The sequence below is a fragment of the Crocodylus siamensis genome, chromosome 5 (genome assembly GCF_052110815.1).
Source record: "Crocodylus siamensis isolate JL-2025a chromosome 5, ASM5211081v1, whole genome shotgun sequence".
NCBI lineage: Eukaryota > Metazoa > Chordata > Crocodylia > Crocodylidae > Crocodylus > Crocodylus siamensis.
This window is the reverse complement of record NC_143399.1, coordinates 10,569,476-10,594,828: the sequence shown is the minus strand read 5'-3', so window position 1 is coordinate 10,594,828 and position 25,353 is coordinate 10,569,476. Positions and strand designations below refer to the sequence as shown.

Sequence of the window (25,353 nt, the reverse complement as noted above, 5' to 3'; positions counted from 1 at the left end):
CCAATTTTTTGGAAACTCAGACTCTAAGACGAGCACCAGCGCCAGACTGAGCGCGTGCAAGTTATGTGGGAAAGCACTGGGGCCTGGCATTTGTTGCAGTTGGAAGTTCCTCATTTTCTTATTGTCCAGTTTCACACCCATGTATAACACAGAGAGGGCCTTAACCTACAGCTGAAGTAGAGCTGGAAGCAGCTGCACTTTGGAGCATGAAAAAACGGAAGCTACTGAGTTTGAACCACCTTCAAAATAGCCCAGAATATTGTTGACAAGCTACAGGAACAGTACTTGTGGCTTTGAGATGACCTGGGAGCCATCTCTACTTAAAGGTGTCACTAATTGGTTGACGCCTGTTACTTACCTGATCATCACCTGTCAATCACATGTGTCCAATTTTGTGTTCTGGAATAAGCCCTTTACATCTGATTGCATTGTAAGTAGCCAGCTTCCACTTTCTAACATACCCTGTCCTTATTTTTGTGCATGTGAAATGTCACCCCGAATTCATGAACTAAAAGAACTGACCTTTTAAAGACGTCTTTGTTAAGAATGCAGTGCAAAGGGAACTCTGTGGCTGCAGGAGCTTCAGAGTAACTGAGAAGTCATTTAAAAAAGAAAGGTTGAGTAGCTGGAACAGAACCTATAAACTTCTCTTGGCATCGATAGATTTCGATCTTTCAGAAATATTTGAGTACTGCTTCAGCTTCTACTATCCAGGGAAGAAAACAGAGATGGAAAGATATTTGGAGCCTGAACTAGATGACCTTATGAGGTCCCTTCCAGCCCTACTTCTCTATGATTTGTCTGAACAAGTCAAGAAGATATTTATGTCATCATCTACAATTGGATCATAAGGTCATAGGAAAGTAGGGCTGAAAGGGATCTCATCTAGTCCAGCCCCCTGCTCAAGGCAGGATCATCCCTGAATAAACCATCCCAGCCAAGTGTCCATCTAACCTGCTTTTGGAAGTTTCCAAGCATGGAGTATCCCCAGAGTCTAGGTAGCCTGTTCCAATGCTTGCCTACGCTCATAGTCAGAAAGTTCCCTTTAATCTCCATCTTAAATTTCCCTTGCCACAGCTTGAGGCTGTTGCTCCTACTCCTGTCCCCTAGGGCCACAGAGAAAAGCCCATCTCCATCCTCTCTATAAGTGCTCTTCAGGTATCTGAAGACTGTTATCAAACTGCCCCCTGCCACCAGCCTTCTCCTCTCCACCAGCCTTCTCCTCTCCAGACTAAAGGACCCTAGTTCTTTCAGCCTTTCCTCATAAGTTTTGCCTCCCAGGCCCCTAATCATTGTTGTTGCTCTGCGCTGGACTTTATATAAACTGTCCACATCTTTCCTGTAGTGCGGGGCCCAAAACTGGACCCACTGCTCTAGGTATGGCCTCACCAGTGCTGAATAGAGTGGAAGAATCACTTTCCTTGGTTTGCGAGTGACACTCCTGTTAATAAAATCCAGGAGGCTGTTGGCATTTTTTTGCAACAAAAGCACACTGTTGGCTCATATTCAGCTTGTCTGCCATAATCCTCAGGCCCTTCTCTGCAGTACTGCAGCCAAGCCAGTCATTCCCTTGTCTGTGTGTATGGCTATCCTGTCCCAAGTGCAGGGTTTTGCACTTGTCCTTGTCAACTCTCATCTGGCTGACTGAGGACCATTTCTCCAGTCTATCCAGGTCATTCTAGATCCTAGCCCTGCTCTCCAGAGTGCCTACCACTCCACCCAACTTGGTGTCATACACATATTTGCTAAGTGTGCACTCAATCCTATCATCCAAGTCATTAATAGAGATTCAGGGAATAGAATTATAGGTTTGGGAGGGACCTCAACCATCTGTTAGTCCAAACCCATGCACAAATACAGGACTCTTGTGTTTCCAAGGCATCTGTCCAGGATGCCTGTCCAACCTCTTGTTGAAAACCTCCATTGAAGGAGATCCCACAACCTCCCGAGGCAGCACATTCCATTTTTCTACTGTTCTTGCAGTAAGGAAGTTTTTTCTGAGATTTGTTCTGAACCGTTTTTTCCTGCAGTCTAAACCCACTGCTACATGTCCTGCCTTCTGTGGCAAAGGAAAACAGCTTCTTTGTAGCAGCCCTTCAAATATTTAAAAATGGCTGGCACGCCTCCCTTAATCTCCTTTGCTCCAAGTCAAATGTCCATAATTCGTTCAACCTTTCCTCATGCAGCTTGCTGCCCGCCTCTGTCGTCTTCATTGCTTTTTTCTGGACCCTGTCCATCCTTCTTAAAATGAAGGATCCAAAACCAGCATCTACAATCGCTCAGGCCTAACCACCACCAATGAGTACCTCCCATGTCTTACTACATTATTCTTTTACTGCCACCTAGGACAGCGTTTGCTTTCCTTGTGGCAAAATTAATACTCAGCCTCCAGTTGCTTCACTGTGAAAACTGTGTTGAATTAGTGGCACTTTAAAGACAGTTGTACTGCATGCCACTGACTGAAAGTGGTACTTCTTGAAGCAGCCTGACCTTGTGGTGGCATGTTGGACTCTACCCCCATCCCATTTCCACAGCCAATGATAGCAACGTTCACTTATCCCTACATTTGGCCAACTTTTACTCCTGCAGTATAGGCTTGCTTCGATGTTCTGTGACCAAACCCCTCCCCACATACATCTAGCACAAGCAGCGCTCTTATCTACCTGCAGAGATATGCAAAGGGATACATATCAAGAACAATGCAACTCATACTTTCACCAATTAATAACTGGAGGCACTTCCTGGGTTTGTTTTTTTTAAGAAAACCCACAGTTTATTGTTGAAGAGTTGATTCATATAATTGCTCTGATTTCTTTGTTCCTTTTGAGGAAAACAGCTTTTATATAAGGAATATTTACTTTCCTAGTTAATTATATTTAGCGAATGTATTACAAATTTTCCTGTCAGTTCATGAAAGACAAGGCTTCTTGTGTAAATCAGGAATGAGATATTAATGGCAATGATGAGCTACTCTTTAGAATACACAGCAGAGGGGCATTTTGTCTAGCAAACGCAGCACAATGCAAGCTGGTTCGCCTGAAAGCCACAACATTCAGATACATGACGTTTGGGGATCCAGTGCATTGCTGGCCATCCAGCTCTAGGGATGGTGTTTCGAGTTCTCCAGCCTGTAGAATGGAGTGAAAACAAGCCACTTTGCATTGCTAAGCTGTCAGCCTTGGTAGTACCTGCATATTTAGAGGTCTCAGTACTAACAAATGAAGCTGGTCAGTGCTTTCTGCAGGTATAGCTCCTTCTCAGAAGCTCCACTAATTATACTGTGGCTCTTGTCTGGAGAGAGGCAAGTCAGATTCGGATGTGAAATAAACAGTGGCCTAAGTGACATGTAGGTGAGGCACCTTGAGCTGTGCAGCTGAAGAGGTAGGCACACAGCAGGAAAAGTAATTGCAGGAAGGAAATAAGTTTGCTCTTCCCGCTGCAACCTCACCCATTTTTGGACCCTCAGATTTACACCAACCCAGAGGCGTAACTTACAGCATCACCTCCGCCCCCACTGGATTTGCCCCACATGGCTTCTGGTACATTGTACGTATAGAGTGGGATAGAGGGACTAACTTTACCAGCATCATTGCATGCCTCAAAACTGAAAGGATTCCTAAATCCAGCCTGTGACGCAGGCAGGTGAATTGCGCATTCTGCACTGGGCCCCCTCAGCACTTCTTATGGCTTTCTACAAAGGTGGCGACTGGGAGCGTGCCAGTTCTGACTTGTACCCTGATGTCAGGTTTGTGCTTTAACGTGAAGATGAGGGCTCGCACTGTCCTGCGATATGGTGCGCTAATGAGACGGGATGAGAGATGAAACACTTCTCGCTCAATATTTTCAGCCAGCGGGTGATCAATCTGAAAACAGCAAAGTATAAAATTAGATCCTTGCCTTTAATAAGGAGACCAGTAGATTGAAATTGGAGTTTGGTGCTTTTCAGAGTTTCTTCATTAATCAGCTCAAGTTCAAGGAAATCTACTTCCCATCACAAGCGAAACAGGAAGGGCAATTTAATTCCACCCTCGCAATTAAGGAACCATGCAATGCGGTTAGTAGCAGAGAGCTCGTTCTCATGTCCAGCTGGGTGGCAGTACTTTGCCATCACAAAAGACACCTAATCTGCAACCAGCTTTGCAGTTATCAACTACTCTGCGCTGTCCCCATAAAGCTCACATTTGACCTCTCTGATATAAGGCACCTTGGACGCTATTTCAGACTGCAATTTAACAGCAATTCTAAGATGCTTCAAGCACTTGGCATCTCTGCCTGGTGCTATAAAGGGAAATGCAGGCTTTTTGTGTGGAAGGAGGTGTAATTAAGAATGCAGAAAGGGATTTGCTAAATGCTAATTATATAGTTATTACTTCAACACACGCCAAAACCTGTAATTTGGCACAGCCTGGAAATCTGGAAAAAGAAAGGAAGGAATGAATGAAATGGCCGCTGCCCACCACAAAAGGGATTTCATTTTACTTTTGCCATTAGTCATAGAGAAGCTCCATGTTTCACAGGGGAGACTCCAGATGTTTGGAGCACTGTTCACCCCAACTGCTGGTCTCATCCCTTTTATTCTTACTGCTCCTCAGCCCCCCTCAGTCACACCTGTCCTTGTTCCTCCTCTTCTCACCTTCCTTTGGTCCACTGAGACCTGGACTGTCCCCCATTCCTAGGTCCCTCTCACCATGGTCCTTACACATAACTCTCTCATTCCCTTTGCCGCCCTTCAGTTGCTGGTCTCCCTACTTTTCCCTTGCCTGCCTATCTACTCCATTCACCCTGCAGATGGCAAAACTGCAGTAGGAAGAGTCATGTCGAGGGGACCAGCATTTTCAAATACTGTTCTTTGCAGGTAAATCCTGTTGCAATTTTAGCCTCTGCCCATCACTAGCCAGTTTTGGGATGATATTCATTGCCTTCACATGTCATGGCAGAGGGGAGATTTCAGCCACTGACTATTCTCTATTCATATTCTATCACCAGGTTCCTCTGGCCAGAACACAGAGACCTGGTTTAAACCAGCAACCTGCAAAGAAAAAGCTGAGTACTGCATGATCAGTCCTTTGCAGCACCCAGTCGCTGTGGAACATTCCCATGATGAGTGGCCCACTGTTGTTATTTGAGAACAGGGAAGAGCTTCTTTCTAACACACCACGAACTCCATAGCCACCCTGAGAGGACAGGTTACTCTCAAGACTTAACAGACACTTTTTATTTATTTTTAACTTTACTTATTTTTTTTTAAACTTTGCTGTGTAACTGAGTGCCTACTGCTTGCCAGCTATTGAAAGAATAATTAATAAATAAATCAAAAGGATAATAATTATAGAGTTTAATATAATAGTCCTGTTGATCATTAAGCCTCACTGCCAGTCCTGTTTTTTGCTTAATGATACCTCAGGGATCTGGTATTTACCACCTCTTTATATATTATTGAGCTTTTTTCCATGTTTTTGCAATAAATTTTAATTTGCAAGCTCTTAATTACAGCACTATCAAACAACCCAAACATCTCAGTATAGCTTTCAGAGCTAAGAAATGTGAGAGGGAAGCTACACATCCTCCTAATTTCCTCTTTCCTCTATATAATCTCTATGTAATGGAACTGTCCCATGTGCTAACAGTGTGAACAACACTACAGGTTTCATTTTCAATTACATGATTTACCGGGAAAAAAAATTATCTCCTTTTGAAACAAAGCTCCGTACAGAGCTCACTCCATCTCTCTAGCAATGCTAACTCCTCTTGGCTAGGAGAGCCAGCAGAAACATTACCTCTAGTTCCAGAGCTTCACAGAGCAGCTTCCGGGCATTCTTCCTGAGAGTCTCTGTCTTGGGATCACTCCTGACTTCTATTGACGGCCTGTTTGCATGGTCTTTGATGAACGTCCGCCATTCGGTGAAAACTTCTTTTGCGAGCCTGGCTACCTCAGAGTCTGAATGCTTGCGCATCTTATTCACGGTGTGACCTGGGAAAAAGCAACAGGGTTGGTTCAGTTACAGACAGCAGGTAAGTGCGATACAGGCCAGGCAGCCCAAGTAGCTAGTGCATGTCGGCATCAAAACAGCAACAGCGAGCTATAAAACATTACCTCTAGTATTGTGAGGTACTAGAAAAAGGCGCATTTGCCTATTTTAATGTACATTAGCTAAAGAGTATGGTTTTCTGCGTAGATGTGCCCTAGGACACTTAGTTATCCATCTGGAAAATGTGGGTTATGCTTCCCCAGCTCACTGAGGTATAGTGAAGCAATTGGAAAATACATAGCTATACAGGTGCCCAGAGGTTGGTCAGTCTAAGCATAAAGCCTTCAGCATTAGCCTATACAAAATAGAAACAGTTTCTAAAAACCTTTTTAAGGAAATGGATACATCACATGATGCTTATGGTATTTTATTTTTTTTTAAACAAGTAAGTGTGAAAATGATGACTCGTGTCCTAATGTTTTCCAGTCAGGATCGGGGACTCATGCCCACACCCAGAGTATTAGCCAAGGACTGTGCCACACACCTTCTGGGAGGGATATAACACTGAGCAGAAGGGGTGTCAAACATAAGGCCCATAGGCCAGGTCCTTTCCACAGAGCTGTTCTATCCAGACTAGCAATGGGCTGCTGGGAGTCGAGGGTGTGGACAGGGAAGGTGTAGCCTGCCTCAGAGTCCAGGGCCCTTGGGCCTTGCTTGCTCTCCCACTGCCAACTGCTATGTCCACCAGGGCCCAATACAACTCTGGTCACCCTCCAGCTGCTTCTCCTGTCACCACTGCTGCAGCCTTATCTCCTCAGCTACCAGCCCTGTGCTGGAGTTGCCACATGCCCCATACCAAACCTAGAGCTGCAGCTGCGGCATGGGACATGCAGCAGCAGCTCCAGCTTTGGCATGGGCATGCAGTGAGACCCAGAGCAGTGCCACATGCCCCATGCCTGGTCTGAACCTGCCACTGCTGTAACATGCCCCAGGTTGGATCTGACCTGCAAGGAGCTCTATGATCTGGATTTAGCCTGGGCACATGGTGGGTTTGACACCCCTGCCCTACTGGATATTAACTGATACCACCATTGGCCAGAAGATGGCACCATTAGTCCTTGGCCTTAGTACAACAAAATCCTGTTCTCATCTATCATTAGGACAGACCTGGTAGACAGGTGAAGTGGGATAAAATCAGCAAATTACGTTACAGAATTTAGAAGCAGGGTACATCACCCCTCCTGCTCCAGGTACAGGATGCTACTGCATGAGGAGGAGCTCAGCCATCTCCCTGGCACTACCCTTCTGCCCCGCCAGTATGTCAGGAGGTGCTCTCCGCACTGGAGATGTTTCAGGATGAGGATGGAGTACTAGGGTAGCTGCTACAAATGAGCAAAACTATGGCAGCTGTTCCCAAACTATGACAGACTGCGCACCACCAATTTAAAATGGCACCACCAGCAAGTTTTTGTCAGATAAAGAAATCATAATAAATCTGTTAACAAATACCACTGACAGGTTGTCTGAGTACCCCTGGTAGTATGCATACCACAGATTGGGAACTGCTGCTCTATGTTCATGGCCCAGGCCTCCAGCAAATCCCAAGGACTCTTTTGGGTTTGCACATGGATCCCATATCTCAGTCTGCAGGAGAGCAACCCCCTATGCCTGCAGTCAAGAAAGTAGCAGAAGAAATCCCCACCGAGGTATCTACCACCTTACCCCTCCTCCCACAGGTTTTATCATGGAAGACAGTGATGCACAATTAATTATAAGTAGGCACCATCCAGATAATTGTGAATAATTAACTGCGAGTTGCTGCCACTCGGTAGCAGCTCTGCAGACTAAGTCCTGCAGACTGTGTGGCTACTACTAATAGGATTTTAATCAATGAAAAGCCAAAGGTTTAGGAACGTTATTAAAAAATATTCTCTCTCCGCCACCCTTTTTTTTCAGAGGTGTATCAACATTTCTGAACTACTCTCATCTGTAGAGAAAATACAACAAAGGACTCAGGTAAAGGACTCAAGTCAAACTAATGTTCATCCTTTAAATTAAACAACACGTACCTATTTTTGTTGAAAGCAATACTTTCTTGGAAGGTAATTTCTTCTTTAATTCCGCCAAGACTTCGATCAGATTCTCCTTCGATTGACTGGGAAGCTCCAGCATAGATTTCCATCTTTTTATGTCTTCTATCACCACAACTCTCTGGGAAAAAGAAAAGTAATTAGGAACGTGGAATATTCTTATGGCAAATAAAGACATTGGCCTTCATCTCAGCTAATGGGGCTGTTATCGACACATGAATTATTGATCATGACATGAACCAGAGCACAGAAGATGTGATGGTCCAAAATGATGGGTAATTGCTTGAGAGCAGGTCCCTGTTGTAAATCAGGACAGAAGGATCTAGAAGGCAAAGTGCGATTCTTCATCTTATTCTGCCAAACGCGGGGCACTTAATAACCAGCGTCTCCGAGGAAAATAAAGAGTTATGCAAGAGTTCTGACAGGGGGAAGCCCATCGGACAAATGTCTCTGAAGACAGAGAGGATGAAGGGAGCCAGCTGGGCGAAGCAGCTAATTACAGGCCGCCCTCAACTTAAGGCATTTCAACCTGCAACAAATGGTGCTTGTGACATTTATAAAGGGACACCCTGTTTCGACTTTCTGACATCGGTTTCGACTTGACGACACTGGATCTGACGGCACGCCAGCAAACGAGTTTGCTGCAGCACCCATCTCTCTGAAGAGCGTCCGTCCAAACTTCTTTGGACGCTTTCTTTAAGAAAGCAGATGAGACTCCAGAGAAACCTGCAGACAGGACTCCTGCAAAGATGCCAGCCAAGAGCCCTTCAAAACGTCCAGCAAAGTCGTCTTGAAGAAGCCCTTCCAAATCAACAGGATTGCTATTGACAATATAAATACATAGATTCATACAGTTACGGGGTGGGAGGGACCTTGCAGATCATCGGGTCGAGCCCCCCAAAATACATTCCTGTCACTATATATGATATTATCGAGTACAAAATTCTGGGTTATTTTTGGTGAAAATTGGGTACCAGGGCCTCGGTTCAGGAACCAATTCCCCACTTATAATATCGTTTCCCGCAGGGAAATCAGCCCCGGGTGACGACGTTTCGACTTTGGACGTGGTCGTCAGGAACCGACGGCGTCGAAAGTCGGAGGGCGGCCTGCATGTCCTCGTTATTAGCTGGGCAGCTGCAAGCAGAGCCTGAACATTGCTCACTTTGGTTTTAAAGACCAGGAAGGGCGGCAGGTTGCCCTCGCCGGTGGGCAATGGCGTGTCGCCACTGTTCGCACACTGGGGACCCGCTCGACCGTGTGGGACACTGGGGGACGCTGCGAGACCCCGGCTGTGCCGGCCCCCAGACCCGTTTCTACCACTGTGTGGTGTCCCCCTCGCAGCCAGGCCGTCCCGGGGGTCCCTGCACCCGCCCCCGGTACCTTGAGGGCCTCGAGCGTGGCCTGGCGGCAGGCGCCGGGGACCGGGCACGGTTGGCGGGGGCCGCCCTGCGCCCGGGGCCGCCGCGTCACGAAGCGGTCCATGGCCGCCTAGCAACGGCCCGGAAGTCGCCCCCTTCCCCTTGCCGCACGGCGCTGAAGCCCCGCCTCACTGATTCCGCCGGCAGCCGAGGGAACTGCGCCTCCCAGCAGGCCCCGCAAGAGGGAAGAGTGGGGCGTTCTCGCGAGACCCCGAGGGCAGGAAGCGGCGCTGTCAACATCCCCCTGCTCCCCGCAGCGCAGGGCCAAGATGGCGGCGCGGGCCGGGGGGCGGCTGTGGCGGTGGCTGCTGCTGCTCCTCGCGGGCTGCGGCGCGGGCTGGACGGCGCCCGCCGGCTCCTCCGAGGCCTTTGACTCGGTGCTGGGCAGCACGGCCTCGTGCCACCGCGCCTGCCAGCTTACCTACCCCCTGCACACCTACCCCAAGGTAGGGCCGCTCCCTCCGCCGCGTCCCGGCCCTGCTCAGCCCCGCCCAGCCCCGGGGCTGGGCCGATCCCTCCCCCCTCCGTCGCCCAGGCCCTGCTGCTTGCAGCTCCCCCCTGGGCGGCCTGCCCCGCTTCTTTGTTTTGGTGGGGCTGCTCCAACCCCTTGTCTTGTCCTCAGTCCTCACCCCCCCACACACTCCCTCCAGTGTCTTCCCGAGCCACCCGCGTCCTGCTTTATTGCCTAGGCGTGAGGGACCTCGCAGGATCGCCGCGTTCGGCCCCAAAAGGAGGAAGTGCAGGGGCTGCCAGGACCACCGCGCTCCTCTCTTGCCTGTCCTGTGTGGCCTTTGCGGCCGCTCGCCTGCATTTGTGTCCTGTTGTGTCTCGCCCAGACATTGACTTGGACGCCCTCTCCTGCAAAAACGCAGCTTCTCGGGGAAGGGGAGGGGAGCTAAAGGCAGGCCGCTTTTTTTTAAAATCTGGTTGCGTGCGATGCGTTGAGGTGTCAATGGGCAGGTAGCCTCGTGTCCTGCATTTTCCCCCCTTTTCCTTCGAGAGGCTGTCTCGGCTTGATCAGGCGGCGCCATGTCTCATAGCTGGGTTTTTGGTTGTCACCATGTTGGTCTAAGGATATAGGGAGGCACATTTCTTTGGGTAGATGCAATATCTTTTTTTTTTTTAAACCAAATGAATTTAAACCAAATGAATACAGGCAGCCCTCAGACTTACGCCACAATTGGTTCCTGAAAACTGCGTCTTAAGTCGAAATGTCATGACTCGGAACTGATTTTTCCCATAGGAAATGATGTTATAAATGTGGGGTTGGTTCCTGAACCAAGGCTCAGTACCCTATTTTCACCAAAAATAACCCAGATTTTTGTACTCTGTCAATTATAGATGAATAATATAGCTATATTAATGTATTTATATTGTAAATAGCAATCCTATTGGTTTGGAAGGACTTCCTTGAGGTGACTTTGCTGGACTTTTTGAAGGGCTCTTGGTTGGACTTTTTGCAGGGCTCTTAGCTGGAGTCTTCTCAGGACGTCCTGGCTGCAGGGTTTTCTGGAGTCTCATCCGCTTTCTTAAAGGAAGAGTCCAAGGATGTTTGGATAGATGTTCTCCAGTGATATGGGCGACACAGCAAACTTGTTTGCTGGTGTGGCGCTGCGTCAGATCAAGCGTTGTAAAATCAAAACTGATGTCATAAAGTTGAAGCAGGGTGTCAGTTTATAAATGTTGTAACTCAGCGTTGGAAATCGAGGACTGCATGTAATTGGAAAAAAGTTGTTTGCAAACTTTCCAGCACAATCACCTGCAGAGGGGTGATTGTGCCCAGAAGCTTGCGAAGAACTTTTTCTCCAGCTTCTCGGTCGGTCTAATAAAAGCTGTTGCACCTCCCCAAACAGCTTTGTTTGCCGCATCTTGTAGGCATTTGAAAAGGTGCAGAGCGGTATAACGTGTAATTCTGGTATGGCACTTGTTGCCACCTGATGTTGTGATGGTTTTTCAGTCAGAACTTCCTAGACCTTGAATGCTGGAGGCTGCAAATGAGGCGAACTGGGGGGGCTCAGATTGTACCCAGTTCACTCTGCCTTTCAGCAGCCGCTCTCTGCCCCAGTGTGGTGCAGGATACTGGACAAAATGGACCTATAGTCTGACCCAGTAAATGGCAATTCTTAGCTCTTGCATTAATGTCTTTGTTGATGAGAAGAAGAAGTTCTGAATCATGTCATGAATGTGGCACTTGAACATTGGAAGAGAAGTCTTAAAATTGGGAAATGAGCATCCCCACGACACTTCACCTGCTGCACTAGTTTTTGACAGCTTGTGCTGTATGAAAGCACACGCAGAAAAAGAGCAAAGAGGAATTATCATCCTTTGCCTTGAATTCCAGTATCAGTTCAGGCCTTGGAGTTGTGAGCAATCATTTGGATTTGCAAAACTTGTTACTCATTTCAAATCCTTGTCTGTCTTAATTTTGCTTAGTCTCTGCAGCCATGCAAAGGTTGAGCTTAGAATGGAAGGTGGACAGACACGAAGTGAACGTGGTGGTAGGAGCAAGGCAGGGTGCTTGGCAGTGTGGACCTTTTTTTTTATAAAAAAAGATAGGCATTTACATAACTTGGTTTTGTGAGTCAGTAACTTGTAAATACTTCAACAGAGTGGGAGCTGCAGGTACTTGTGTGGGCTAAAGGTTAAGTTTAGATACAAAATTACTCCCTGTGCTGAGGTATGATAGGAGTGGGGAAAAAAGGCCAGAATTTAATCTTAAAATAATTCAATTCCAAAACAGTTTTTGCAAACCCACCCCAAATACTCTCTGTAGATCAAACATCCTCTTCCTTTCCTGGAGCATAGTTTCCTTCTTGTGTGAGGGCTGTCAAGTTTGTTGGGTTTTGGTTTTTTGGGTTTTTTTTAAGTAGCCTTTGCTTTTATATTAATAACTCTTCAGGATCATCTGGTTTAAAAACAAAACAAAACAGTGGATGATGCGCAGTTTTGGTTCCTTTTCAGGTTGCCATCAAGTCCTTGTTACTCAGTCCATGGTCAGGACTTGTTCAAACTGCTACCAGGCTACCAATTTTGAAATAAGGCTGGTAGGAAAGATTTTTTTTTTTTTTTTTTTTTAATATTCATGGTTTGGGTTAACTCATTAAAAAGGAAGTTTTTTGTTGTTTTTTTTTAATTTAAAGTTGTCAGGAAGATCCCTGTTTGCATGTTGTATGTGCCAAAGCCACTGCAGCATGACTTTCAACCTGCCACAGCAGATTTTTGTCAGAAAGGCTGTCAAGGTCATTAGAGTTTTGAAAAACAAACCTACTTTTAGACCTCTCTTCTCTTATGTTGTTGCATCTGAATTATACAGTACCAAGCTGCAGTTTATTTGCAGTGATTGTGTAGTTGGGTTGTATTTGCTCTGTTAGATTAAATTCAAAGTCCTTTTTTTTCCCCCTGTGAAGCAGATGGTAACAGTCATGAGGACAAATACAGTTCCAGTAGACTCAGTTCTTGAGTTCCTTTTAACAGATTCACATGATATCAAATGCAAGAGAGTGCTTTTTTTCTTTCTTTTTTAAGCTCTGCAGTCTGGGCTGTTCTGTAGGCTTTGTTTTTGCTTTCTTAGTTTCTAAACAACAGAGCTTTTAAAATACCAAGGAGAAAAGCACAGTTGAAAAGTACAGAAATCTAACTTAGGTGCAGTGTCTTGTGTGTATAGAACAATTCCAATTAGGGGAGAGGTTTTGGGGGTGTTTTTTTTTTTTAACATTAGTGTTATATTGATAGACTTCCAAATATGGCTAGACCAATGTAGATTCCTCATAATAATATAGGTTTTCCCTTCCCTGCCAGGGAAGAAATGATATTCATGTCAACAATGCTATAGGGTGGTATTAAAATAGTGCAGCTTTCATGTTTATGTAAACCCACAAATGAACTTATGCTTAAAGGCCTCATTCCTCTATTACATAGTGTTGCTAGTATTAAAACCATTTTCCCAAGAAAGTAATAATTTGTAGCACTCTTTTAAATAAGGAAGCATTGTCACGTTTAATATAGTAGCCTGCAGAGGGTCCAGTCCTGGTTGGGATACTGTAGAAAGAGTGAGAGATGGCCTATGGCTTGTGGAGCTTACAATCTAACTCTGTCTCCATCTTTCTTATTCTTCATATCTTATAGTTGTGTATAAATTTCTCTTCAATTCTTAGAGCTTCCAAGACTAAAGTATGAGCACCTCCAATCCTGTAATGGGTGGTGTCTTCACAGTGCCCTGTGAGATAGGAAAGTGCTCTTATCTCCATCTGACATACAGTGGTCCAGAAATGCAAAGTGACTTGCATAGATCACATAGTGTGCAGTGGAGCAGAGAGATGAGTTTAAGTCTTGGACTAGTGTCCTCATTGCTGAAACATCTTTTCCCTTGGTACCGTGTATAGAAGAAGTATTAGATATACTTAGACACTTGTTATATCTTGGTTCTTTAAGGATGCTGTTCCTGACAATACAATGATTATTAAATGTTTTCTGGCTCATTTGGCAAATAAGTGACCAGCTGTGAATTGGGAATAGTGCGCTACAAAATGTTCTGTTTGCTTATTTTGACAATTTTACCTTTGTTTCTATTGTATCCTAAATAAGTGGCCTGGTAAATTGTGTCAAAGTCATGCCGTCTTCATTCTGACTCCAAGCTGTAACACTCTGCTACTAAATCTTTATGGAGAGAGGAGGAATGTCAGTTTCTTGTGTGGTTATGTGAAAGCTGATGCGGTCTGCTGGCCTTTAGCACCTGCTCTTTATTTTTAAAACCGTCATCCTTGTTACCAATGCATCTTAGCACATCTGGCTTTGGTGCTGTAAGGTGGCACGTGCAAAATAGGTCTTCTTAAGACTTGCTCTGCTTTGGAATAAAGAAATCCATGTGCTTGCAATAGAGTAATCAACATCAAAGTTACACAGTCCTGTTTAAAAAAACTGTAATTTGCTTTTGTGTCAGACTCTACAGAGCTTGGTGTTTGTCCAGCTTCTGGTGTTCTTGGCAGAAGGTTTTACAAGGTGGCTTTTTTCTTTTTAGTATTCAGAAAAATAGTAATGTTTGCCTCTTAGTACTCTCTTCTTGGGTGGAGTATTAATAGTGATTTTCTTTGTCTGGCAACCCTTGCCTTGTAATTTCCCAGGAAGAGGAACTGTATGCTTGTCAGCGAGGCTGCAGACTGTTTTCCATTTGTCAGTTCGTGGATGATGGAATTGATTTGAATCGGACCAAATTGGAATGCGACTCCGGTAAGAATTCAATGCTTTCTCTCCGGAAGAGGTAATGTAAAGAGACATATTGGAAGAAGAGTGGAAATCCATAGGAAACTTGATTTGTTTCAGTTTGTATAAGTTTGATTGATAGAAAAACCTTTCAGAATTACTTAATATAAGGGCTTTTATGCTTCACTGCATATGTATAAAATGCAAAGGCCTTTCTAGCCAAGTGGAAACTCTTTGACTGGTACTTCAGTTTCCTAGTATGTCTTACATTTTCAGCTCACTTTCTGCATCTGATAATATTTATGTATTTATTTATTTATTTATGGCAGAATTGTTAAGTGGTGTAACCTTAGCAGTTTGTTTGACCATATGTAGAATGGTTAAACAAACCATACAGTTTTTCAAGGTCTCCCTGTTTAATTATTCCATGCAGTCTTGGTCATGCTTCAGAGAATCATAGAAAAATAGGGCTGGAAGGTGTTCTCAAGAGGGATTCAATCTAATGTGCACATGCCCAGCCCAGCCCGGCTCTCTCCTCTCCTGGCAGACTCGTCCCTCTCTTAGCCATCCCAGACAGACGTTTGTCTCAAAAAACACGAACGTCCTATGATGGAGATTCCACAGCCTCTCTAGGTATCTGTTCTGCTGACTAGCCACCCTCGTGGTTGGAAAGATTTTCTTAATATCTAATATAAATCTCCCTCCCCGCAATTTGAGCCTATTCCTTCTAAGCCTGTTGCCTGTAGACAAAAAAGAGTAATTGTTCCCCATGTTCTTTAACAATCTGTTGTGTATGTGTAGATTTATTAACTCCTTCCCCTCAAGTTTCCTTCTAGACTAACTTTGTTTTCCAGGCCTCTAACAACTTCTCTGCATAATATAGCTTTTATTTGTAAAGTGACACTTCAGCTGAAGGAAAAACAAGTCTGGGTATACCATACGCTATATCACTTTGTAAATTTTAGCTGAATGAAAACTATGTAGTCTGCTTACTGTGGGAAGAGAAAGAGGCTCTTGGCTGCTTTCTCTGGTTAACATGTAGCTAAAAGCCTGGGAGCTGAGCATGTCTTGTTTGAATTAAAAGGTGAAATATATTTGCATTTTATTGGTCTATTTTGGTTAGTCTATAAGATGCAACTCCACCCTTCCTTCTACTTGACTTAATCCTAATGCAGCTACCTACTCTCTTTGTTTGAATTAAAGCATTAGATGACAACAACTATTCACTATTACCGGTAGATCAGAGCACAAATGTTAGAAGTTAAAGCTATGAAAATACTTGTCTTGCACACTACCTAAAAAGCTAGTGTATTATTGCATAGTACTTGCAGCCAAGGATCTTTTGAGCAATTGATAAACATTTAAGCTCTGTATAAGGATGACTGAAAATGTGGCATCACCACACACAGCAGGATAGGTAGCAGTTCTCCCAGCATATTCCAGGTGCAACTAAGAGCCAACTCAGTACTGAAAAGGGGCTATGCCTTATCTATATGATGCACCGTCTTCCTTCAGCGTGCTAGTGGCCAGCTCTGAGAAGAGATGGGGTTGAGGAAAGGCATCTGGGTAAGAAAACTAGCATACAGAAATGCTAATTCAATTCAGAACTATTAAAGGTGGACTAAAGCTGTAGAGGAGAGAGTCTGCTGTATGCATATGTGATCCAGGCAGGCCTTGTCACTTGCCAAACCACACATGAAGACGTGTATCGTAAACAGGGGTGGTGCAGCAATAGCTTCAGCGTGGTGATGACTCTGCACAATTGCTTCCTCTCCTGTCCAGCTGCACTGCCCTGGAATACCACATCCTGCCTATTTTACATGCAGTCATCTATTAGATTGCATCTGTACACTTGACTGGTGGAGACTGCTTTGTGACACCCACTGGCTGATGTGCTCAATCCAGTCTCGAGAGTCGGTTGGTTCCTTCCAAGATCTCGGCTCAATCTCCCAGAACAAAATTCAGAATCTTCTAAACATGGGAGGGGAAAATCACATTAGACAAGGTTGGTCAAAACTCAGGCCCATAAATAGCTCCTTGTCTCATTCAGGGCCTGACCACTTAGCACACCAAGCCTCATCCTGCTGTGGAATTTGCTATTTCAGTCTTAGATGTTGCTGTTTTATTTTGGTTTTTGCCGTTCATCATTTTTGTTCTCAAGTGCTGTGCTAGACCCGCTGTTTTGTGCCTGTTTAGATTTGATCACTTGGCCCTTCTCAGTTCAGAGAACCAGTACCACAAGTGGCAGATTGCTGTGCTTCATTCTACAAGTGGGATAGGGGGAGCATTTAAAGCTGTCATTAGGTCCCTGACCCAGCTGTACTTGCACTTAAAACTGTTTTCTGTTTCTGACCAAGAAAACTTAAGTTATTTTCTAAATCCATTATTTTTTCTTCCTTGCAGCCTGTACTGAAGCATATTCCCAGTCTGATGAACAATATGCTTGCCATCTTGGGTGCCAGAATCAGCTACCATTTGCTGAGCTGAGACAAGAGCAAGTAAGCTTACATGTTTGTTGAATACCGCCTACTTATTTTCTGCTGATTGTTGAGTTTGATCAAACGTGTGTGAAAGGATGGAGAAATATCCTCTATAGACTAGAACCTGGTTTAAGAGAGCAGTGTTAAATTGCTTTTTACCTGTAGAAAGAAAAGTTGAGAACCAGATGGTGTTCTTTTTTACAGTTGATGTCCTTGATGCCAAGAATTCATCTTCTTTTCCCTCTGACGCTGGTGAGATCCATCTGGAGTGACATGATGGACTCAGCACAGAGCTTTATTACTTCCTCATGGACTTTCTACCTTCAAGCAGATGATGGCAAAATAGTTATATTCCAGGTGCATATTTTGCTGCTTCTTACAATTCATCTTACAATGTTTAAATGTCCTGGGTGCTGACTGTTGATCATCTGCTCCTATCAAACATGGAAGAATGAAACAGTTTCAAGAAGGAACTGCATGCTGAATTTTTGACAAGTTTGCATCTTTTTGTAGAGTTCTGAATTTGCAATGTGTACAGCAAAAATAAAACTTCACGAATGGCATATGCCTTTCCATTTATTCTGCAAATGTAAATGACTGTCATAGAGGGGCAGCCTCACTTTTAAGGTAGATTGAAACTTTATGCCAAAAAAACAGGATATTTATAATTTTTTTCATGTTGTTTCAGTCAAAACCAGAAGTTCAGTATGTTCCACAAGCTGATCAGGAAACTGCAGAGCTGAAAGAATCTTCCTCTTGTAAGTTGGTTTGGGTTCTTAATGAATATTTGCAATTGTTCCCCTAACCTGCAAAAATATTGTCCGGCAGTATATGAAGCCAAGTCTTCTGCAAAGCTAAAATGTAAACATGGATATGTGCTTCCCTTAGGTTGGCCTGTTACCATTACCTTCTCTATATGGCATCTAAGTCCACAGTAAGGAACTATTCTTAAAACACTTTTGGATATGCACGCTTTGCAATGCCAGGAGTAAAGATTTCTAGCTAGAATCATTTTAAAGTTTCCTGCTACAGATCTGCCTCTATAGATAGGAACTGTTTGAGATAAGAGGCTTTTTAATTTATTTTGATTATTGCCTACGTAAGAAACCTGTCTGTTCCATTATGTTTCAGCAGATCCACAGTCAGGAGGTTCGCTGACCCGCGGCAGATTTTTTGAAGAGGAAGAAAATGATAGCTTTTTAAAGTGTCTTTCCGTGTATGTATCTTCTACCATGTAGACGCTTAAAGGGTAGGATGATTCTTTTTCTCTTGCACACATAGTACACCCTATCGTAGAATCTCCTCTGATAAAGGTCTGTCATATTCAGGCTACCTGTTTTTGGAGGCAAAGTTAAAATTGAGATTCTGACTATGTAAGACAAAGACCATGTATTTGTAGCTTCCCAGAAGAAGGAATGTTAGCCTCAGGATATCTGGCTATTCAGTAGGGCTGTGCAAAATGGCACTGTTCCGTTCTGACTTCAGTTTCAAGGTCTGGCTGGAACAGTGTTTTGTATCAAATTTCATTTAGAGTCAGAACAACCTCACTGATTCACTTCGTCAAGACAGTGAGGCTGTTTTGACGCTGTTTCAACGTTTCACCCAACCATCGGGCTGGGGAAACTCCCCATCCCTGCGCTAGCGATCTAGTGTGGGGGATGGGGAGGCAGCCCAGCTGGATGGACTTCTCATCACCAGTGCTATGGCTGAAATCTTTAGACTTTCAAAACGTTTCAACTAGCCTTGTTTTGAGGCTATTTTGATGTCCTTTGTTTCGCTTCGATTTTGCTGTTTCGACCTCAAAATGAGTTGAAACAGTGTCGAAGTGGCCAGCACAATTTCACACAGCCCTGCTATTCAGTTCATCCAAACTCTCCCTGCAATTTCAATTAAACATTACTTGCTTCCTCTCCCAAACCATTTATGGTATTGCTGTGCAATGTTAAACTAATGCTGCATTTCACTTTATTTCCCAACCATGGATGAGATTAGGGATTAGCTATTGTAAAGTATTTGATACAGTCTCTCACCTCGTTCTCATTTAAACTAGGGGACTGTAGTGTTGACACCTACACAGTTAGATGGGTCACTAACTGGCTGGAGGGCCGCGCCCAGAGAGTGGTGGTGGATGGGTCATTTTTGACCTGGAGGGATGTGGGCAGTGGGGTCCCCCAGGGCTCGGTACTTGGGCCCTCACTGTTCAACATCTTCATCAGTGACTTGGATGAGGGGGTAAAAAGCTACTTGTTCAAATTTGCAGATGACATTAGGATGTGGGGGGATGTGGGCATGTTAGAAGGAAGGAATAGGCTGCAGTCGGACCTAGACAAGTTACAGGGGTGGGCGGATGAGAACAGGATGGGTTTCAACACTGACAAGTGCAAGGTGCTGCACCTGGGGAGGAAGAACCAGCACCATACCTACAGGCTGGGGAACTCCCTTCTCGTCAGTGCAGAGACAGAAAAGGATCTTGGAATCATTATTGATGCCAAAATGAACATGGGCCAACAGTCAGGAAGGCTAACTGCACCTCGTCACGCATCCACAGATGCATCTCGAGCAGGTCCAAGGAGGTGATCCTCCCTCTCTATGTGGCACTGGTCAGGTCACAGTTGGAGTACTGCGTCCAGTTCTGGGTGCTGCACTTCAGGGGGGATGTGAACAACATGGAGAGGGTCCAGAGGAGGCCACTGGCATGGTCAGGGGGCAGCAGGGCAGGCCCTACGAGGACAGGCTAAGGGACCTGAACCTGTTCAGCCTCCACAAGAGAAAGCCAAGGGAGGGATCTGGTGGCCTGTTACAAACTAGTCAGAGGGGACCAGCAGGCATTGGGGGAGTCTCTGTTCCCCCGAGCACTGCCAGGAGTGACTTAGGAATAATGGTCACAAGCTGGCAGAGGGCAGATTTTAGGCTAGACATCAGGAGGCGCGACTTCACTGTCAGGGCGGCTAGGATCTGGAACCAACTTCCAAGCGAAGTGGTGCTGGCTCCTACCCTGGGGGTCTTTAAGAGGAGGTTAGATGAACACCTTGCTGGGGTCGTTTGACCCCAGTACTCTTTCCTGCTGTGGCAGGGGGTTGGATTTGATGATCTGCTCAAGTCCCTTCCAACCCTACCGACTATGAAAGTCAGGTGCTAAACAATCTGAAATTGGAAGTAGCTCAGGGTTTAGTATGGAGGCTGCCAGACTCACTGGGTTCTGCTTATCTTTGGGTGCTGAAGGTGGGGAAAGTTTCCCAGAAGTTTCTAGTGGGGTGCAGAGTTGATTTGAACTAGAGATCTCAAAATTAGTGAACATCACATCAAAGCCAAGAAAAATGGCTTTTAGAAATACCCTGCAGCCTTAATCTGCTAACTTCAAATTGAAATTGAAATTTCAGAAATTCCAGTTGGATTTTGACCACTACGCTTGTCCTCTCTGTGCTGGTGCTGCTCTGGATTTGTTGTGCTACCGTTGCCACAGCAGTGGAGCAATATGTTCCACCCGAGGTAAATCTTTTTATCTTGTCACTTTCAGCACCTTGCTCTTGCTCACGTTATTTTTTCTCTGAAAAGCTCTGGTCCATTGGACACACTTAAGGTTCTTTTTCCATTATCAAGTTTTTTAACACGTACTTCGTGGTGGTAAATATGTGAGATTGTGGATGTTGTAGATAGCTCTTTGATGTATGTAAGTGATAACTACAGAACAATGAAGCTAATTACTTTTGACTGCTAAGTGCCCCAGCACATTGTTGATTGGCCAGCTAAGCCAGATATTCCAGTTTCTAGTTGGCCTGTTCTCTGTGCTCTAAACCAGAAACTCCTTCAAATCACCTTAATTCACTAGTAGCAACTTTTGCTGGTTTTCTTGGGAGTAGAGCTGATACTTGCATTGGAATGATTACACGTGGAATCTACTAAGGCAGTGGTTCTCAACCTTTTGGTACCTTACGTACCCCCTGCTGATCAGTGCAGCAAAAGCGAAACCAGGAGTCCCACTGTGGCACTGCCGGTTTCGACATCTCAAGCCGAGTCCCACTTTTTCCATCGTGGCCCGGGGCAAAGCAGCTTGCACGGGGCCTCCCTCCCTATCTAGTAGCATAATGACACTGGGGAGTGAAAGCCCCAGTGCACCGGACATGGCGGGAGGGGCAGCAGCCGGAACTTCTGGCCCGAGCAGGCAAAGACCAAAACGCAGCACCCACGTACCCCCTTCCCATGTCTCGCGTTCTCCAAGGGGTACACGTACCACACGTTGAGAAACAATGCAGTAATGGGATCTTTAAACAAAAAGAAAAAAACAGAATGGTGTAAATAGGGTGAGTAAATACCAGAAATCTGACTGAAGGAGGGGAGAAAGCTTGACTGAACTGGAATTTGCACAAGGAGATTCTTGCATGGTCGTCTTGTTGGTCTTCCAGTAATGCATTTAATTTTATGTAAGCAGTAATGCATTTAATTTTATGCAAGCATATTAGATTTAGACTTGGCTTTGCACACGAGGTTAAGATGCCGTGGAAAAATGGGTAGTATGTTGAAACCCTGCTTTTTAAGGATTGTAGAAACTTATTGAGAAACAATTCATGTTCCAGGTTAGACTCCAAATGAGCTTTACTTTGTGTCCAGAGTCTAATGAGCTCTAAAATAAATGTTGTTATTTCAGAAACTCAGCATCTATGGAGACCTGGAATACATGAATGAACAAAAACTGAACAGATACCCAACTTCTGCTCTTGTTGTGGTGAGATGCAAGAATGAGGAACATGAAGAAGCAGGACCTCTGCCTACAAAAGTTAATCTGGCTCAATCAGCAATTTAAATAGCTTTTTAAAAATGAATTTAATAGACTAATTCTAACAGTGCTAGCAAATCCTGGTGCGTGTTGGTTTCTTCAGATAAGGGGCTTAGCGGGCAGTGTTTTAAATGCAAATAAAGTTACACAATCAACAAATTTGTCTGTCATGGAATCTTGTTATTTCAGGTAGTCATGAAAAAAATTGGACATTTTGAATTTGTTTCTGAACATGTGCAACTGCTTTTTACTGGTGTATGCAGCTTGTCCTTTTTGCTTACCAAAAATATGTAAGCATGCTTTTTGTACTTCTACCATGGCACTTTCAATCAAACTCATTTCTGTGTTCTAGGATATAATGTGTAAATTCAGAATTAGCTCTGTAAAAGTATAAGAAATCAAAGTGGACAGATGCTTTTTTAGTTTTGCATCTTCAGTTGTAGTTAACTGAGGAAAATATTCATTAGAGAACTATTTGCAGAAATTTTGTATGCGTTAACATCTGTGCAGGAACAACCCTTTTTCCAAAAATAAATCTATTTTTTCTACAGTTGTGTCAATAGCCAACATGCAGAGAGCATTAATTCAGTACTGCAAGTTAGAACCTGGACTTTGTTTGAAATGGAAATGCTTATTAAGACTGGTAGATGCATCCTTTTTACACACACAGATTGCAACATGCTTTTCAGCTCTTGGCAGACTCTACCTTAAATTATTTTGGTTTTGGTTACACTTAATTCTATTTGCCAAAATGCATTGGTTCCTGAAAACTGGAAACAGACATAGAAAAATAGTACTGTGTAGAAAACAGTGACTGTAACCTTTTTTTTGCTTATTGACTACAAACAATTTGCTATGAGACTTGTCTACAGCATCCCCCTCTGCATTAGGAAACAGCTCTAATTCAGCAACTTGGGGAAATTATTATGAGTATTGTAATCTCTCATTGTCACCCCAATTCTGTTCTTTGATGTAACAACTTCTGGGTAGGGACTGCCCATTAGACTCCCATAATTAAGGGTCTGGCAGGTCTTATCATTTTAGCCCTGAAGTATTCTGTTTTCTCTGCAAATTGATATATGCTTGCCTTTTAACATGCTGGTTTTGCATTTTGTGGTCTGCTGACAGCTACACTTGAATTCTGGAGAGAAAAACAGAATATATGTTCTGTTTTTAATTAGACTTGGTCAAGAGGAGTTTAGGAAGTGTCTACATGATCAGTACAGATTTGTGCATTTAGCTAGATCATGCATCATGGTTCCATTCTTAGAATATGAACCCCGTATATGTTGTGGCTTTTGCTATGGATGTGTGTGAAACACTAATACGCTGTGCTGCTAAAAAAAAAATTAATGTTTGCAAAGCTATTTGCACCTTAATAGGTTTTCCTCAAGGTGTAAGAATGGGTCAGGAAATGTTCAGCATGCAAAATATCAACTTTAAATCAAATGGTGCAACAACTTCATGTGCTGTAGCACTGAAAGAGGTACTGATTGAGAAATGTTAACTCTGTGTTGAAATGCTGTCAATACGTCTTAAATATTTCTATCACAGGGTTCTCAAACATGGATACTGTGAAGGCTGATTGCACAGTGCTTTGAAAACATGAACTCTTATGATGCTGGGAAATTGCTCTCTCTATCTGCTGTAGTAACTCAGTTCTGAGATGTGCATTTTATGCAGTTATGTACCTAAGGCTTCAGTAAACATCCTTGTTGAATGGGATATGATAGTACAAAAGTGTTGAATGTTAATTGTGCAATGGGAGTTTAAAAATCTTAGGTTCCAAATGCAGACTCTATTAGTGGTTGTTGTTGGTATTTGCACTAACTTTGTCTGCAGTGCAGTTTCTGAAGACACTTTAGCACTCCCAAGTTTTTACTTACTGAATAACTAGCATTGTAAATGGTTTTTGAATCAATTACATTTTTTTCTGTAATATGTAAATTCTGGAAAATAATGTTTATAAGCTCTCTGAATCTGTCCAATTGCCAGTTTAAATACTATGTATAGCATAGCTTCTGCTATGTCAATGACTTAACTTTCATGAGTGTAAAATGGTCGTCTTTGTCTTTCTGAGGTGGTTGAGTTCAAAAGTTACTTTTAGTTCTTGTATTTGGATTAATTTAATAGATGTTGAAGTTTTATTTTGAGCTGTAATATCTGCTTAAACTTCTGAACCGAAAGGAGGAAAATTTCAAATAGAACAAATAAAGTTTTAAATTTTAGTCCTTATGACTTACCTGCATTGTCATATGTGAACAGCTGAAGAAATCAGGGCTCAGTAATACCCTGTGATAGTGAACCTTTACAAAAAGGGACCTCTTATGTCAAACCTCAAGGCACTGAACTTCTAAAAACTTAGGCTGATTTTAAAGAGTAACTTAAGTTGTTATCCAGGCATCTTGTTCTAGTAAAATCAAGTCCTCTTAATGGTGCAGTAATGAAATTGGTTCCACCAACTCTTGATCTAAATTGAGAGCACTTCTCATCGTGGCAGTTGAAAATCCTGCCTTTTGGCTGAAGGTTGCAAAACCAACTCCGGTCAGATGTTCAGTTTTCTGAGCTGTTCCTTTCTGGGGACTGCAGTGCGGGTTTGGTGTCTGCCCCAAACTGAAAATTTGAACAAACGACTGTTAGGGTTTTGTAAGTGTCGGGAGGGGAAATGTTTTAAATGTGACCATTTTGCTTGAACTCAAAGTATAATCTTGGGGAACAGGAATCCTGTTGTGCCCGTTCTTAAATAAGAGTGTGACTCCTTGAGCTGCCGGCCTGAGAGAGCCAGCCAGCCTGCCCCTGCCACTGTTCTGGAACGCAGGTGTCAAGTTGCTGGAAATCCTAACTTGTCTTCCCCTCTCCTGCCATTTTTAGTTCTATATGTAACTTTTTGTGTCCTTCCAAGGCAGTCTGATGGTTTCTTGTGGAGCTGGCAAGTATGCTGGAACCTGGGTCACTGGTTTCTGAGTGGTTCACAGAATTAAGAAACTGCTTCATTTGCAGCAGCTTGCCCAGTTAAGGGTGTGCTGCTCAAGGCCTTGCCTTTATTTTTTTTTTTATTTTTGGAAAGGGTGCTGCCTCCAGCTGGAGCTTGTTGGGGTCCATTCAGCTCATCAGAGATGCAGAGCCCCTTGAAGCACAAGCTACACTGGGGCAGGAGCAGCTGGGGGTGGGGTGGACTAGGTGAGAGCTTGTGGGCCCTGTGCTGACCCTTTGGGGGCTGCATGTGGGACAGCCTTGACCTGGAGCATCTAGGCAGCCCCATGCAGCTCTTTGCATCCTGGTCACTTCACAAAGGTTACCTCAGCTTTGCAAGGTGCCTAGAAACTTCACCCTGCAAAATATCTGGACTCTGCTGCATCCTTTCACCCATCTGGACAATTGGGGAATCAAATATGCAGACCTGATTCTCTTCCAACTGATGTG

General features: G+C 44.1%; 2 protein-coding genes across 4 annotated transcripts; one reads left to right on the top strand and one right to left on the bottom strand.

Annotated features, from left to right (window-relative positions):
• Window positions 1-2,755: 2,755 nt before the first annotated feature.
• TCEANC2 (transcription elongation factor A N-terminal and central domain containing 2) lies at window positions 2,756-9,650 on the bottom strand. The gene is made up of 4 exons (XM_090048477.1): window positions 9,440-9,650; window positions 8,039-8,180; window positions 5,778-5,971; window positions 2,756-3,863 (listed from the first exon to the last, which is right to left on the bottom strand). Exons 1-4 carry the CDS (start codon window positions 9,539-9,541, stop codon window positions 3,672-3,674), a joined length of 630 nt encoding a protein of 209 aa, XP_089904603.1. The 5' UTR covers window positions 9,542-9,650; the 3' UTR covers window positions 2,756-3,671.
• A 36-nt stretch (window positions 9,651-9,686) lies between these two features.
• Window positions 9,687-24,165, top strand: TMEM59 (transmembrane protein 59). Of its 3 annotated transcripts, none has more exons than XM_090048475.1 (8): window positions 9,687-9,923; window positions 14,598-14,703; window positions 17,080-17,174; window positions 17,361-17,513; window positions 17,845-17,914; window positions 18,291-18,372; window positions 20,537-20,645; window positions 21,802-24,165. In XM_090048475.1, exons 1-8 carry the CDS (start codon window positions 9,747-9,749, stop codon window positions 21,955-21,957), a joined length of 948 nt encoding a protein of 315 aa, XP_089904601.1. In that variant the 5' UTR covers window positions 9,687-9,746; the 3' UTR covers window positions 21,958-24,165. The 3 variants fall into 3 exon arrangements, with proteins under 3 accessions (XP_089904601.1, XP_089904600.1, XP_089904602.1); XM_090048474.1 differs by having other exon boundaries at window positions 9,688-9,923; window positions 18,288-18,372; XM_090048476.1 differs by lacking the exons at window positions 9,687-9,923; window positions 14,598-14,703 and adding an exon at window positions 15,130-15,309 and having other exon boundaries at window positions 18,288-18,372.
• Window positions 24,166-25,353: the final 1,188 nt, after the last annotated feature.

What these genes read in the sequence shown, in the direction of transcription:
- TMEM59 (XM_090048474.1), top strand. Translation starts at nt 9,747, where the DNA reads ATGGCGGCGCGGGCCGGGGGGCGGCTGTGGCGGTGGCTGCTGCTGCTC. An exon ending in CTGAGCTGAGACAAGAGCAA is followed by an intron (nt 17,175 to 17,360) that starts GTAAGCTTACAT and finishes TCTTTTTTACAG; the next exon opens with TTGATGTCCTTGATGCCAAG. An exon ending in AGCAATATGTTCCACCCGAG is followed by an intron (nt 20,646 to 21,801) that starts GTAAATCTTTTT and finishes TTGTTATTTCAG; the next exon opens with AAACTCAGCATCTATGGAGA.
- TCEANC2 (XM_090048477.1), bottom strand. Translation starts at nt 9,541, where the DNA reads ATGGACCGCTTCGTGACGCGGCGGCCCCGGGCGCAGGGCGGCCCCCGC. An exon ending in CCACGCTCGAGGCCCTCAAG is followed by an intron (nt 8,181 to 9,439) that starts GTACCGGGGGCG and finishes TCTTTTTCCCAG; the next exon opens with AGAGTTGTGGTGATAGAAGA. An exon ending in GTGAAGCTCTGGAACTAGAG is followed by an intron (nt 3,864 to 5,777) that starts GTAATGTTTCTG and finishes TGCTGTTTTCAG; the next exon opens with ATTGATCACCCGCTGGCTGA.